The following is a 15,331-nucleotide window of genomic DNA, read 5'->3' as shown; positions in this document are numbered from 1 at the left end:
GTCCAGTCACTGACCTGACTGAAAGTGGGGGGAGGCGGGGGTCCTGGGGGAGGAGGGGGAGGGGGAGGAATCGGCATCCTGTCCCTCTGTTGGCACCTCTCTGTGTGGCGGGGGTAAGAACCGGTGACTTCACCGTCTCAGCTGGCACGACGACACGCGCTGACTCCTGAAAAACAACAGACGTGTTTCATGTGAAAAATAGCCATTCAAATGATCATTCAAATACTGCAACACTGATAACTGGATGGCTGCTCTGGACTCATCCACTGACTTTGGAAGTCAAGTGGAAAAAGTTTGTCACTAGTGAAGAAGCTGGAGATGAATTATGACGTGCAGTTGCAGTGTCAGGCAATATTTTTTTTCCAGGATACAATGAAAACTGCAAACTTAAAATATTTCATGTAGAGCTGTTCCAATAATAAAACAACTGCTTGGAAAAATGCCCACAGTGTGAAATGTTGTCCCCACAGGGAACATCTTTGGTTTTGGGAAAATACTTCTAAAGTGGTTCTCCACAGCTGCAGCTTGGTGACACTGGCATGGGTAGCCTAAAAGCAAAATGTGAGAAGTGCAATGAAAACCGACTTTAAGAATTTACTGTGACGTACACGAACACCTTTTGTTTAGCTCAATGAATCAACTCCCAATATCTGCACAACAGTAGAGGACGGAGACACACATAATTTTGCATTTTCTTCTGACAATTTTTCTGAGGATTTGGTTCAAATTTGCTCTGCATTTGGATGGAAACCTGATGAATGACAACTGTCCGACTGAGCTGTGCTGAGGTGTAAGCAGAGACACAAAAAAGCAGGAAAGAGACACAAACCTTTTAATGTCAAAAACAGCACATTGCCAGGAAAAATAAGTTGTACTTAATCACATGCTAAGCTTTGCAAAATTTAAGTCAGCAATTTACCTTGCTGTTGAGCGGTGCCTCTATTCACTACCTTTGAATTTAACCAACCAAACCTTGTTTGGGTTGTTTTTTTTAGCCAGAGGAGAGCTCAGTCTGCTGTAGTGAACGACTTCATTAATGTCTCCAGTAACAAGGACTAAAGGACACAAGCCACTGTATTACAGAGGCAGAGTGAAAGTGCTTTATTGTGTAGAGCATAATATTAAAGTGCTTTCTGTGGCAAGACACACGCAATACAAGTCTATCCCTCTGTCTGTTAGACTGGCTGTCACGGTGCCCAGGGTGATTCACATGATTTGTGGCAGGAATATATGAAACATGACTCAGAGGAGAGAAAAAGATCTGATAGACAACTGTAGATGTCAGAATAGTTCATTAAGTGTTACACAAAAAAGATCACCCTACAGTTACCACCACGAATAACACAATCCTCTGTCTTGATGTTAGATATTCTTAAATAAATCTTATATGTAGTGTTGTATTCATTTTCACAAAGTCATCATGAGGCTTATAGTGAATAAACTCACTCCACCTATATGTAGGGCGAGCCCTGAACAGGTAAAAAGAACATGAGGTCACCGGGATTAGCTGCAGTTGCATCTGCTCACATGAACACTACGTTAAAGAGAAAACAAGATGATGAGGATGGATGCCAACACGTTTCATTCTGCTGCTTCACAGTGGAAACAAATGTTTGTGCTCTCAAGAAAGGAACTTCTTGGGAGAAGGAAGCAGTTGCTGAAGCAGCTCCTGGGAACATGGCAAGTGTGGAGAGAAGATGAGCATTTCGACAGCGAGCGTTGAGAGAAAGTAAAGGTGCTTTAAACCCATTTGTAGCCACACTGGCAGCGAGACTTCAGGATGGCAACTTTCTTAATAACTACTGGATGTATTGCTGTGAAATTTGGTGCAGAAATTCATGAACCCCAAAAGATGACCTACTGACTTTGGTGTGATAGCTGCCTGGATGGAGTGTGTGTAGGTGGGGTTTGTGCTTTGCATTGGCAGAGCTTTTCAGAAAGGCTTTCCTGAGTGGATGAATCTGACAATGCAGGTCTCGCATACTGAACTTCGATCCTGATTGTACTGTAATTTCACCATGTTGGTGTTTTCAGTACACACAACATCTATTTCCTGTCTGTCCATCCTGGAAGAGGGATCCCTCCTCTGTCACTCTTTCTGAGGTTTCTCGCATTTTTTCCCTTAAAAAGGTTTTTAAAGGAGAGTTTCTCCTGATCTGAATTAAGAGTCGAGGGACAGAGGGTGTCGTATGCTGTACAGATTGTAAAGCCCCTTGAGGCAAATTAGTGATTTGTGATATTAGGCTGTAAAAAAACTGACTTGACTGTAAGCAGAGGAAACTGCTTACAATTGACTGTTACTATTACTACTGACTGTCAATAGAGATAATAAAACACAATAAAAGTGTGCTGTCAGATCAGCCAAAGGAAACTGGTATATTACAAATCTATGAGCTTGAAAAATCACCCTAAAAACTGTCTTGCAAGGCATCTTTTTCTAGCTTTTATTTATGGCTAATGTTACTATGATCTGCATGCCAACAGGTAGGTACATCAACTGAAAACTGATTCAAAGCTCTGATTAATCACGAAAATTCTCAGTGAAGCTTCGAAGCCCAAAAACTGATATTTGGGACAGCCCTGCAAAATTTACAGTATTTTCAGTGTGAAATTCCACCTTTATGCTACCATGGACAGTGTTAACTTCCCAATAACAAAAAGAGGGAGTTTGGTACAAATAAAAAGTCTAATTTTGAAAGAAACCCAGCCTGATTTGTCGTTTAACCTGATTGGCCTGGACAACAGACACTGTAATATGAGAATAAATATCTTCTAAGATTTTGGATATTGTTATATCATAAGTGTCGCCTTTTTCTGGTTTTAAAGGCTGCATTTCAGTAAAGTGATGTCATTTTCTGAATTTGCAAGATGGCTCTATTACTTGCCTTTGCCCACTAAGTCATGATACCAAATTAGTGATGACAATTTTTCAAAAATCTCATTATGTAAATATTTTACAAAAGCACAGGTAGTCAGTCCTACAATACTGTCACATTATCAATAGAGGTTTTGGGGCAAAAATATTTATATTTCTTTTTTTTCTTCATCTTGCCAAGCCCTAAAACTGATATCAGAGAGGTACTTTCTCAAATTTGCTGTTTCAGAGATTTATAAGTCCTAATACAAAAAACAAATGCTACGTTTTTTGTACCTTTCAGAGAACAATGATCTAGGGATGCACTGATTCATTGGACGCACATCGGTATGGGCCAATATTCACCTTACGGCCTATCTGTGAATAAGATGACCTTCATTGATGGCAGTAACCAATGTTTTTCTGTTGTTTTACATCAATTTTGCACAGGCTAAAAAGCAAGACTCAAAACTAATGGTGTCCCAGGAACAGAAGAAAATGTGTTTGGGATGAACAGAGATCTTTCCTGGGACCCTGACAAGGATGAAAGGACACAGTAAACTCACTATTAATGTGTCTGGGGACACACCCTGTTGTTTCCTTGATAATACTACATGGTGAATAACAAATCTGTGTTGACATCAGCAAGAGGAGAGCTAGTTAACATTAGCTGTTAGCAGCTAGCATCTGGAAATAACTGCTGATGTAGGTTGCATTGAGTAACATTATGATGCCCTCAAGCTCCATTCGGTAGAAATGAGTATTGGGCGAAAGTAAATGAACTTTACGTGCACAAATGTAATTTTGTAAAATGTAGTTTTTGGGGGAAACTTGAATAAATGCAGCCATTTGATGGAGAAATGTGTTGATATATTTTTTCTAAATGTTTGCATGTGAAAGGTTATTTTAAAGGTCATTTCATAAATTTGTATGATTGAATTTGTGCTCATTCAAAGGTAGTGTAATGAAGGACTGAATAACTAATAAAGAAAAAAGATTTCTTTGTTTCCTTGGCATAAAAGGGGGTATAAATAACAACAACAACAACAACAACAACAACAACATCAGTATCAGCTATGAGCCATTTCATTATCGGTGTATCCCTACATTGATCGTAACTATTTCCACAATTAATAACTGAACCAAAAACAAACAGTTACACCCAGAGTGCTACTATATGATGAAGCTGTTTTTCTCATTTTCATTTCTGTAAAAAGTTGTTTCTTATATGACTCCAATAGACAACATGTTGCTGAGTTACTCAAAAACAACAACAAAAAAAGCTACTTAAACATAAGCTTGTCCGTGTTACACGTACCTATAATATACCCACACCTGAGGCTGCCTTAAATGTGTCAACACAGTGACTGAGGTCACTGGATCTCCCCAAACCAGTTAGCTGTCTGGGCCCATTGTTGGCTTACGCAGGCAGCGCTGGCTCCTCACCCCACCCTCACCCTCACCCTCCACTGCTGCTGCTGCTCCATTCCTCAGGCAGCCTGGTTGAGTGTTGGGGCAGGTTTTCACCGAGGGAAACCAAAGGAATCTCACCAAGCAAGCTCGCCAGTCAGTCAGTGACGTGGTTTAAACAGAGAGACACAGAAACTGAGAGTGGGGGGTTACCTCTCCTCTGGGAGGAAAAATGAACGTTTCAAGAACTGCTGAGTGTTCAAGGACTGAAGCCACGAGGAAACTAGTTTCAGTGCATGAAACCTGTTATTAATCCACTAATAATTACAATAATTTTCCATCTACTACAAACACACTTAACACAACAAATCCATTCTGTTTTAAATTGAGATGCATAAACATATGACCAATTTGACAGATACAACCATGTGTTACTTTTAGAGCAAAAACAAAAAACAAACTTATGGTATCTATTCTGGTTTTTAATCACTCTGCTTCTGCAGCAATTAGATGATTAACTGCCTAATCTATCAGCAGAAATGTAATCAAAGACAATCCTGCTAATCTATTTATCTTCTCAGTCATTTATTAGGTAAAAATACCAAAAATTTGCTTAAGTAGTGCAAAGACTATTAAAGGTTTATCGCTGTTTGATATTAATATATATTAAACACAGTTTGATTTACAACATAAACAATTATAAAGACATCAGTTTGGATTCTGGTAACATCTGATGGGAATTTTCCATCACAGCGTCATCTTACAGACTAGATAGATTAATGGATACTAAAAATAATGGCTTCTTGCAGAAACATTACTTTCTATTTTTGGAATATCTTCATTGAATTACAGCTGATGCCAAACATGAAACAGGCCTGCTGACACAAGTATTTAACAAAAACGTTAACAGATGTAAGAATTATTGCTTAGAGGGATGAAAAGGAACAAAATGAAAGTCTCTAGATACAGGACACTTGGAGTTGGGTTTGTTTTAGGCTCGTCTTCTCTCCTTTAGTAACTTTGAAGAGTAAAATCTTTAGATGAAGCTGATACTTCTGTGAGCCAATCATGGTGTCAAAGAGAGCTTGATGGAGGTCAATGTTCTCAAAAGTTTACATGTGGTGGAGAGCTGCTGTATCCAGGCAGCATGTCAAGAGGACTTCTTTGAAATGACTTTGAGGGGCTGTCCACACCAACGCGGGTATTTATAAAACCGTGACTCTTTGCTCACGGTTTGGCCTTTTCATCCACACGTAACCACAGTTTTGGGCCCCTGTAACCGGAGTTACTTGTAACCGGAGTCCAGGGTGAACTTTTTGGAAAAGTCCGGTGTCAGCAGTCATGTGTGGACAGGATAACCGCAGTTATTTTGTCTCGTCTCCATTGTATGATGTCACAGTGTGCGACGTAAACAGAAAACAGCTGTGTTATTACCCAATCCAGTGTGTGCGAGAGACAATTTGAGGATGGACCTAAACAAAATACTGCTGCTATTTAGCAGCATATCAGCACTTTGTGGCTGTATCATATAACTAATGCTACTCAACCACATCCAGCAACAGAGGCGCAAGAGTGTGCTATTACAGAGACTGCTCCTGCTGCATAATAGTACGCTTGTTGTTGTTTTTCTGGTAATAACGTTTTACTGCCTTCTGATTGGCTACAATGGCCTTACAGTTAGGGGTTATATCGCCACCTACTGCTTTGGCATGTGCATTACATTGCTTGATAGTGGAATTTGCGGCGTCGTGTGGACGGAGGTATTTTTATTACACCGCTTGTATGGACGCAGATTTTTTAAAAACTTGAGGCCAAAAAAGGTCGGTTTTAAAAATACCTGTGCTCGTGTGGACTAGGCCTTAGTGAGGCATGTTAACACCTTCATTTATCAGTCAGGTGAAGTTTTCTGGGAATTGATTGATCTAAAAAGTGGTAAAAATGCCCGTCTAAAGTCCCCAGTGTTTGATGTGTTTGACCAACTTTATCTTAGAGAAGTTGTAACATGTGAATTGTTAATATTTTTGCTTAAAAACAACCCAAAATGATTAACTGATTGATCATTAGACATTAATTTTCTGCTAAACTTATTGATTAATCGGCTTCATCGTAAGTTCAAACTTTTGAAAAACAGCGAGTTAGCGACTTGCACAAGGTAAAATAAAATGGAAATGTTAGGCCTGAGATTAAAAGTCCTCAAATATTCAGAGTCCCTATACATTTTCATGGACAAAATTTCAATTTTTTTCCATAACTCTTCAAGGACCTATAATAAAGTTTTTCTTCTTGCCCAGCGTTTATCTAACATATCAGATTTACACTCTTTTCAAGAATAATTTCAGCTACCTAGCGTACAGGAGAGGAGAGACGGGCGAAAATAGAAAAACTTTGTCACACATTGATGCATATTAGAGCAACTTTACATCGACAGCTACAGAAAATTAATTTGCCGTTACATTACATGGAAGATTATTGTAACAATTTCACTACACACATCAAAATCCTATGCCTTTTCTGTTCAATGACTGACTAATTCCATGACTTTTCCAGGCCTGAAAATGTGATTGTGAAATTCCATGACATTTCCATGACAGTGGGTATTTTGCACAACTGAATTGCAATAATTCAATATGAATTGCAATTGCGAGCAGGGTGCAAAATTAACTTTTTTTGTCAACCAGTCAACAACTAGTGAATGTTCAAAATTTTACCAGCCACTAAATCAACCACTATCAAAAGATTATCATTTACCACTGCTTTTTTTTTGGCTGGTGAGTGAAACAAATCTATCCTGCATCTCACTTGTGCTTTGGACTAGACTTGAGTTTGGAACAAGATAATGGAGCATGCACAATCGTGTACAGTCTGCGCAGTCACATAAAATGTGCAATCACGTGTGGTGATTGACTGGGTCAGGTTGTGTCTTTTTAAAATATATACAGTACAGGCCAAAAGTTTGGACACACCTTCTCATTCAATGCGTTTTCTTTATTTTCATGACTATTTACATTGTAGATTCTCACTGAAGGCATCAAAACTATGAATGAACACATGTGGAGTTATGTACTTAACAAAAAAAGGTGAAATAACTGAAAACATGTTTTATATTCTAGTTTCTTCAAAATAGCCACCCTTTGCTCTGATTACTGCTTTGCACACTCTTGGCATTCTCTCCATGAGCTTCAAGAGGTAGTCACCTGAAATGGTTTTCCAACAGTCTTGAAGGAGTTCCCAGAGGTGTTTAGCACTTGTTGGCCCCTTTGCCTTCACTCTGCGGTCCAGCTCACCCCAAACCATCTGGATTGGGTTCAGGTCCGGTGACTGTGGAGGCCAGGTCATCTGCCGCAGCACTCCATCACTCTCCTTCTTGGTCAAATAGCCCTTACACAGCCTGGAGGTGTGTTTGGGGTCATTGTCCTGTTGAAAAATAAATGATCGTCCAACTAAATGCAAACCGGATGGGATGGCATGTCGCTGCAGGATGCTGTGGTAGCCATGCTGGTTCAGTGTGCCTTCAATTTTGAATAAATCCCCAACAGTGTCACCAGCAAAACACCCCCACACCATCACACCTCCTCCTCCATGCTTCACAGTGGGAACCAGGCATGTGGAATCCATCCGTTCACCTTTTCTGCGTCTCACAAAGACACGGCGGTTGGAAGCAAAGATCTCAAATTTGGACTCATCAGACCAAAGCACAGATTTCCACTGGTCTAATGTCCATTCCTTGTGTTTCTTGGCCCAAACAAATCTCTTCTGCTTGTTGCCTCTCCTTAGCAGTGGTTTCCTAGCAGCTATTTGACCATGAAGGCCTGATTGGCGCAGTCTCCTCTTAACAGTTGTTCTAGAGATGGGTCTGCTGCTAGAACTCTGTGTGGCATTCATCTGGTCTCTGATCTGAGCTGCTGTTAACTTGCCATTTCTGAGGCTGGTGACTCGGATGAACTTATCCTCAGAAGCAGAGGTGACTCTTGGTCTTCCTTTCCTGGGTCGGTCCTCATGTGTGCCAGTTTGGTTGTAGCGCTTGATGGTTTTTGCGACTCCACTTGGGGACACATTTAAAGTTTTTGCAATTTTCCGGACTGACTGACCTTCATTTCTTAAAGTAATGATGGCCACTCGTTTTTCTTTAGTTAGCTGATTGGTTCTTGCCATAATATGAATTTTAACAGTTGTCCAATAGGGCTGTCGGCTGTGTATTAACCTGACTTCTGCACAACACAACTGATGGTCCCAACCCCATTGATAAAGCAAGAAATTCCACTGATTAACCCTGATAAGGCACACCTGTGAAGTGGAAACCATTTCAGGTGACTACCTCTTGAAGCTCATCGAGAGAATGCCAAGAGTGTGCAAAGCAGTAATCAGAGCAAAGGGTGGCTATTTTGAAGAAACTAGAATATAAAACATGTTTTCAGTTATTTCACCTTTTTTTGTTAAGTACTCCACATGTGTTCATTCATAGTTTTGATACCTTCAGTGAGAATCTACAATGTAAATAGTCATGAAAATAAAGAAAACGCAATGAATGAGAAGGTGTGTCCAAACCTTTGGCCTGTACCGTATATATATATATATATACACACATTTAAAATATAAAAAATTGAGCACTCTTCCAGCAGCTCCCTCTCCTTCCTGCAGACAGAAGGAGATGGAGCATCCAGGCTTCGTGCTGGGCTCTCTGTTCTTCCTCCCGGCCGGAGCAAAGAGCTCCTGAGCTTCTCGTGGGGGAATACAATGTGGAGATGGTGATCCACCAAGCTGGTCCATTTTCAGCTGGAGACACGCGTGGCTTGCGCTGCAACACAGCCAGTGTGTCTAGGGTATTAGAAGCTGACTAGTGCTTTTCGGGTGTCTCAGGCTTGGTTGGGCTCAGGCTCAGTATTTTATGTAATAATTTCGGACAGGCCGAGTTCGGGCTTGAACTTGCGTGGGTCGGTCCCATTCGGGTCGTAATGTTTTTGGCCCATTGAGGACTCTAGTCCACATAAGGGTCCCTATGGATCCCCGTAGACATGGGTGAATGATGACATTTACGTCATGCAGGCCAAAGTGGAGCACTGCAGAAATGCGTGTGTTAACGACAAATTAGCCCTTACTGCCCAAAATGTGTCTGTGACTACAAGAATCAGAAATGGTTGAGAACTGAAAGCTGTATATTTTTTGGGGCAAATTTATGGCTTTAAGTTTCAGGACAACATTGCCAGACTTGAAAGTTTGGATGTTTTTAAGTTAAACAAAAACAAGTTGTTTGTTTTTATAAAAGTGCACTAAATACTCCAAAAAGTAAGGTAGTGAGGTTTATCATTGTTCTAATGATACCAAAATGAAAGTGCAGTATTGCCACAGGAAATGGAAAGATTTAAATGATACCCACCCACTGTTCAGCATTTGTACATGTGAAGTTTGACATGATTTGGAAAATTTTAAGAAAACACTACATAAAATGTCAAACTAAAAGGGGGGCATGTAAGATACTGAACATTAAACTCTGAATATTTTTTTTTGCACGTATCCATATACAAATGCGTGCAAATCCAACACTGATAAAACAAACTATTCCTGACCTTTGACTCCTATAATCTGACTAATCCTTTCCATTCAAGATCAAAGTAAAGTGAGGTCCTTAAAGTAGGTCAAGAGCGCTGATGTTTGGTCTCCATTAAGCTGTTCATCCAAACAGTCAGTTGATGGAAAGAAGTTTCCCCACATCAACATTATGAAGCTGCACAGGGAAATACAACCAGGGAGGAGGGGGGCTGTATGAGGAAGTTAGATGCTTCTGTGGTAAAGGAAATACACTGAGTTAAAGGCCTGTGGCTCTGTGTGTGTGTGTTTCTAGGCTTTTTTTCATGGCAATGACAGCTCCAAATTACCATTACATAGCCTGCCTTGTGTGCTTATCCACTTCCTGGACAGGTTTTGCTATAAAAATATCCTCTTGTAGCAAAGCAAGCATTCATTTATTCAATAACTAAACCATAAATCACGCATGTTGTTGGACAAATTCAGGAGTGTCCTGCAAGAAATAACTTGCAAACTGTGCAACAAAGGCAGTGGTGGAATGTAACCATGTACATTTACATTTAGGTTTGAGGAACTTGTTACTCCACTACCTATTTAATATTGTTCTTTTCACTGCACCACATTTGTCTGACAAATGCTTTTGTTCACCATGCATTTCCAGATGTGTTGAATGTTTGATATACTAAAGGATTATGTGCTGGAAAAAATTGTTCCTGCTTCTTAACCCAAATAAACTCAGCTGGAAAATGCATCGTCACAAAACTGAAAACAGGGCTGTCTCCAGACACCATGACAAGTTGACTTTCTAGAGATTTGTGGATCTCACAGGACAGCCACGCTACAAACATATGATGATCTTACACAATATGATACATCGATGTAAAGTAAACTACCCAACAGTATATTGGACTTTTTTTTTTTTTTTTTAAAGAGCACGTCCTCAAATATGTAAAGCAGCTAAATGCAACAAACACATGGATGCAGCAGTAATATTAATCCATAAGCATTAGATACACTGACAGGCAGCGTGTTACTGCACAGCGAGTACTTTAACTACATTTGGTAATACTTAATTAAGAATTTAAATGCAGGACTTTTGCATAACGTGGAGTATTATCAATGTGTTTTTAGTACTTTTACAATAGTAAATGACCTGAGTACTTCTTCCACCACAGAAAAACAGGATTTATAGGCCTGTGCAGGTTGTTTGGCCGCTCCCAGGTAAAGGAACAAACATACCTGGCGCTGTCTTAAACTTAGGTGGAGTATAAAGTTAGCTTCCAATAAATGCACTTACCCAGGCTCGAAGAAGAAGAGGTTTGATAAACTCGTCCTCCAAAACAACATGAATAGAAAGTGCCGTCGTGTTTGACCCAAAAAGTTAGGATGGGAGGGTGCTGGTGTAACTTAACGCCACCGAAAAACACTCACAGGTTAGCCGGCTAACGTTAGCTCGCTCTGGGCTAGTGGCGGTTACACAGCGGAGCTAGCCGCAGTTAGCTGGTTAGCATGGAGCTGTCAGTGTCAGCGCAGTCCGGCTGAGTTCTGTCAACAACACTTGTTTGAGGAAACGAAGCGGTTAAGAGTCACTTTGAAAAGTTTTCAGGTAGCTACGGAAAACTTTAGCCGCCGCACTCCTGACCTACGAGCAGAGCCATACTCCCTGTTGACACAGTTTTATCGGTCCCTTCACGGGAAAACACGGAAACGGGCCGACCGATACAAAATGGAGGCAGATCGGCGCTGCGTTAAAGTGCTGTTGTAAATTACAGTTTCCAGACTCCAGGGTTGTTAAGCAAACACGAAACGTAGGTATTTTAATGTGCTGGAGAGTAACCAAGTACATTAAGTCATGTGTTGCATCTAAGTACAATTTTGAGGGATTTCTACTTTATTTTAGTTAGTTAGTTTAGTTAACAGCGGTCATACAGTGTTGGTAAACCTGCAACACCAAACATCAGAATCAGAAAAGGGTTAATTGCCAAGTAAGTTTTCACTTACAAGGAATTAGCTTTGGTTTTTAGTGCACATATTAAACATACAATAAAAATACTAAGAAGAATAGAAATAGGGCAAATCACTGCAACACTCAAGAATTTTAACATAGTAAAGAAAAATGCATACATACTTTTAAAAAAGTACAATGACATAGTATGTAAAATATAGCTATTTTAGAGTAAGCTTTACAGTTTTGTGCAGTGACATGCACAAATATTAAGCAGGGGATGTGCAGAAGTTCACAGTGAAGCAAATGTGTGCAATGTAAAACCTGTCTCCTTCAAGCTGGATAACATCCACTGTATTTCCCTGTACAAGTACATTATTTATTTTCAAAGTTTACACACAGTTTTTAACATGCAAACATCATCACTGTCAATATGAATATATGGATGCTGTATTTGCTGTCAAATCCAACCACCTCTTGTATATAAAGCAACCTGTCTCAGTAATAATTCTATATTTATTCCAGCACCCTTCTCCATTTACATAAAAACATTTGTTTTATGACATGATGCTGTACTATGCTACTAATCTACAGTAACCTAGTATACAAAGAACCTAAATTTGGCTCCACATTGACAAAATAGTATTATATTCTGATATAACACCGTGACAGGAGCATTTCTGTACAATGAGACTTTTACTTACCTTAAAGATCTTCCAAGTACTTCTCTCACCACTGTCCTCTTGTGTAGTCTTGTAGTTTGCTTTTACTCAAATATAATTTGTTTTTAAGCATGTTTTCATTGTGGTATTTTACTGCTTATATAACTTTGACTCAGGTAAAGATTTCTTTTTAATGATTTTTATTCAAAATCTATGCAACAAATATGACAACATTTACGTTCATAAAGTACAGGGAAGCACAAAAATACTGCAGTAGTGAACAACATCTTAAAATACAAGATTGAAAACTGATTACAAAGGAAGTGCTTTTAACTGTAAGTTTTGAATGTAAATATAAAATAAACTCAAATAACTTTTCATACAAGGGGAAATATAAATATATGTCAGTTATCTGATACAATGGGAAATGTTTAAGAATATCACATAACTTTTGTGCTTTTATTATTTCAAAGATTTTGTGTACAGTTTAAATTAATTTAAGTAAAGAAAAACAAATATGGGGGATGATTTCAGGATTCTGTTTTTATGTATGAAACATTTTGCCAAATATATGATTGAGTTACGACAAAGTTCATCATTTTTGTTTTCCAGGGTCACACCAAATTTAACTTTGACTTGAGTAAAGAAATGTTTATTTTTTCCTGCACTGAGAAAAGGTCTTTGAATGCACTAAAAGTCAGGTGACTGTAAGGTGACGCCGAGATGTCACGCATGCGCGGTGCGAATCAAAGCATTTCCTGTCAAGATGGCGCTGAGCAGGGGAGCAGGATTGTGGAGGACATGCTGCAGGTTGTTACCCAGACAACCTCTCCTGTCTCCAGCTGCTGTCCGGACACAGAGCTCCGTGAGCGGGGACCTGCTGCCCCGCACCTCCCTGTCTAGTCCACCGTGGCCGGAGCAGGTGATCCCGGTATCGGAGGAGGAGGAGGAGCGGAGCCGGCACGCCGCCGTGGTGAGCACCGTGAACCAGCGGATCCAGCAGCAGGACTTCGGCCGCCTGTTCGCCGTGGTGCACTTCGCCAGTCGCCAGTGGAAGGTCACCGTCGAGGACCTGATCCTGATCGAGAACCACATCGAGGCGGAGTGCGGGGACCGGATCCGCCTGGAGAAGGTGCTGCTGGTCGGGGCGGAGGACTTCACCCTGCTGGGCAGGCCTCTGCTGGGGAAGGACCTGGTCCGGGTCGAGGCCACCGTCATCGAGAAGACCGAGTCCTGGCCCAAAGTGCACATGAAGTTCTGGAAGAGACACCGGTACCAGCGCAAGAAGATCATCATCCAGCCGCAGACGGTGCTGAGGATCAACAGCATCGAGCTGGCCCCCAGACTCTCATGATGAAGATGATGATGAAGAGTGGACTGTCTCACACACAGACTGTTTGTTTTCAGTTAATATAAATATGTAAACAAATGTTGAAGGTGACTCTTTGGACTGTTTCTATTGAAATGAGCTCACATGTTGACCGGGTTTAAATCTGTAAATAATAAAACTTAAGCTTTTTGCAGATGACTGATTTTTATTCATTCTGTTTTTACCAGTTTTTAATTTTATAAAATCGCGTGTAGTCAGTGGTGGAAAAAGTACTTAAATCTTTCAATTAAAAAAAGTAGCAATAATACAAGTAAAATCCTGCATTCAAAGTCTTACTTTGGTAAAACTACACACATATTGACATTAAAATACCAAAAAAAGTCATTATGCAAAACTCAACCTCTCGGAATATTATATTAATGGATTAAAATTAATGATGCATTTATGTTTTCATCACTATAATGTTGCAGGTGGTAAATGTGGTGCTCATTTTAATGATTTTATGTACTGCTCAGTTGCTCAATCTATAATAATACATCATAGATGATTTATATTTTGTATTAATAAGATGAATCTTCTCAGAGACTTAAAGTTGTCAGATGAATGTAGTCGAGTAAAAACTACATTTGTCCCTGAGATGTAGTTGAGCAGAAGCAGAGGTGGTGTAAAATGGAAATGATTGAGTACAGTACTTACGTAGCTTTACACAACTGCGTATGAGAACGTTTTCTTGTTTCGTTTTCTTTCTGACAAACTAAGCTTGCATTACAAAAAAGACCAATATCACACCTGAAGTTGAAAAGTATAGAAAAGGATTAACTGATTAAACATACATATGTGGCCACTGCACGGCATGTACCACCGAGAGGTTAAAGAAATCCTACCAGTGGCAGGAAAAGGCCCGACTGAAAGACAGCACAGAAGCACCGATCATGGCAGCACAGGAACAGACACTTAGTATGAGATCAATAGAAGCAGGGGTCGACCACAGCAGACAGGACCCCAGGTGCAGTCTGTGCAGAGAGGCCCCTGAGACAGTTCAGCACATAACAGCAGGGTGTCAGATGCAGGCAGGAAGAGCGTACATGGAACACCAGTGTGCACGAACATCTGCACTGAGTATGGGCTGGAAGTCCCAAGGTCACAATGGAAGACACCTGCTAAGGTGGCTGAGAAGGACCGAGCTAAGATCCAACCAATTGGACATTGTGTTGATGGACAAACAACAGACGAAGGCAATGGTGATACATGTAAGCAACATCAGGAAGAAGGAACACAAGAAGCTCGACGAGGAGCTAGACAAGAGGTGAGGAGTAAAGGCAACAGTGGTGCCAGTGGTAATGGGAGCACTAGGGGCTGTGATCCCCAAACTGGGAGAGTGGCTCCAGCAGATTCCAGGTACAACATCTGAGGTCTCTGTCTAGAAGAGTGGAGTCCTAAGAACAGCTAAGGTTCTGCACAGAACCCTCAAACTCCCAGGACTCTGGTAGAGCACCGAGCTTGAGGAGGACACCATCAGCCCTGTGAGAGGGGGATTTATTATTTCATATGTTAGGGATGCACGTTATTATCGGCACGTCATCGGTATCAGCCGATATTGGCTTTAA

The 15,331-nt window shown here is 40.4% G+C and overlaps 2 protein-coding genes across 2 annotated transcripts in view; one reads left to right on the top strand and one right to left on the bottom strand.

Annotated features, from left to right (window-relative positions):
• wipf2a (WAS/WASL interacting protein family, member 2a) overlaps window positions 1–11,523 on the bottom strand; it is a 28,036-nt gene extending 16,513 nt beyond the window's left edge. The window contains exons 1-2 of the mRNA XM_033624480.2: window positions 11,085–11,523; window positions 15–166 (exon numbers count right to left, since the gene is read on the bottom strand). Of these exons, the coding sequence (XP_033480371.2) occupies window positions 15–77 (63 nt within the window). The 5' untranslated portion in view covers window positions 78–166; window positions 11,085–11,523. The remainder of the gene's footprint in view (window positions 1–14; window positions 167–11,084) is intronic.
• A 1,609-nt stretch (window positions 11,524–13,132) lies between these two features.
• mrpl21 (mitochondrial ribosomal protein L21) lies at window positions 13,133–13,919 on the top strand. The gene has a single exon (XM_033624799.2). The coding sequence runs from the start codon at window positions 13,161–13,163 to the stop codon at window positions 13,746–13,748; it is 588 nt and encodes a 195-aa protein (XP_033480690.2). The 5' UTR covers window positions 13,133–13,160; the 3' UTR covers window positions 13,749–13,919.
• The last annotated feature ends 1,412 nt before the right edge of the window (window positions 13,920–15,331 follow it).

This window comes from Epinephelus lanceolatus, chromosome 3, assembly GCF_041903045.1.
Source record: "Epinephelus lanceolatus isolate andai-2023 chromosome 3, ASM4190304v1, whole genome shotgun sequence".
Taxonomy (NCBI): Eukaryota; Metazoa; Chordata; class Actinopteri; order Perciformes; family Serranidae; genus Epinephelus; species Epinephelus lanceolatus.
Note: the sequence above shows the minus strand (reverse complement) of the source record. Positions and strands in the feature narration are given on the sequence as shown.

Excerpts from the sequence above, each read along its gene's own strand:
- mrpl21 (XM_033624799.2), top strand. The coding sequence starts at position 13,161 with ATGGCGCTGAGCAGGGGAGCAGGATTGTGGAGGACATGCTGCAGGTTG.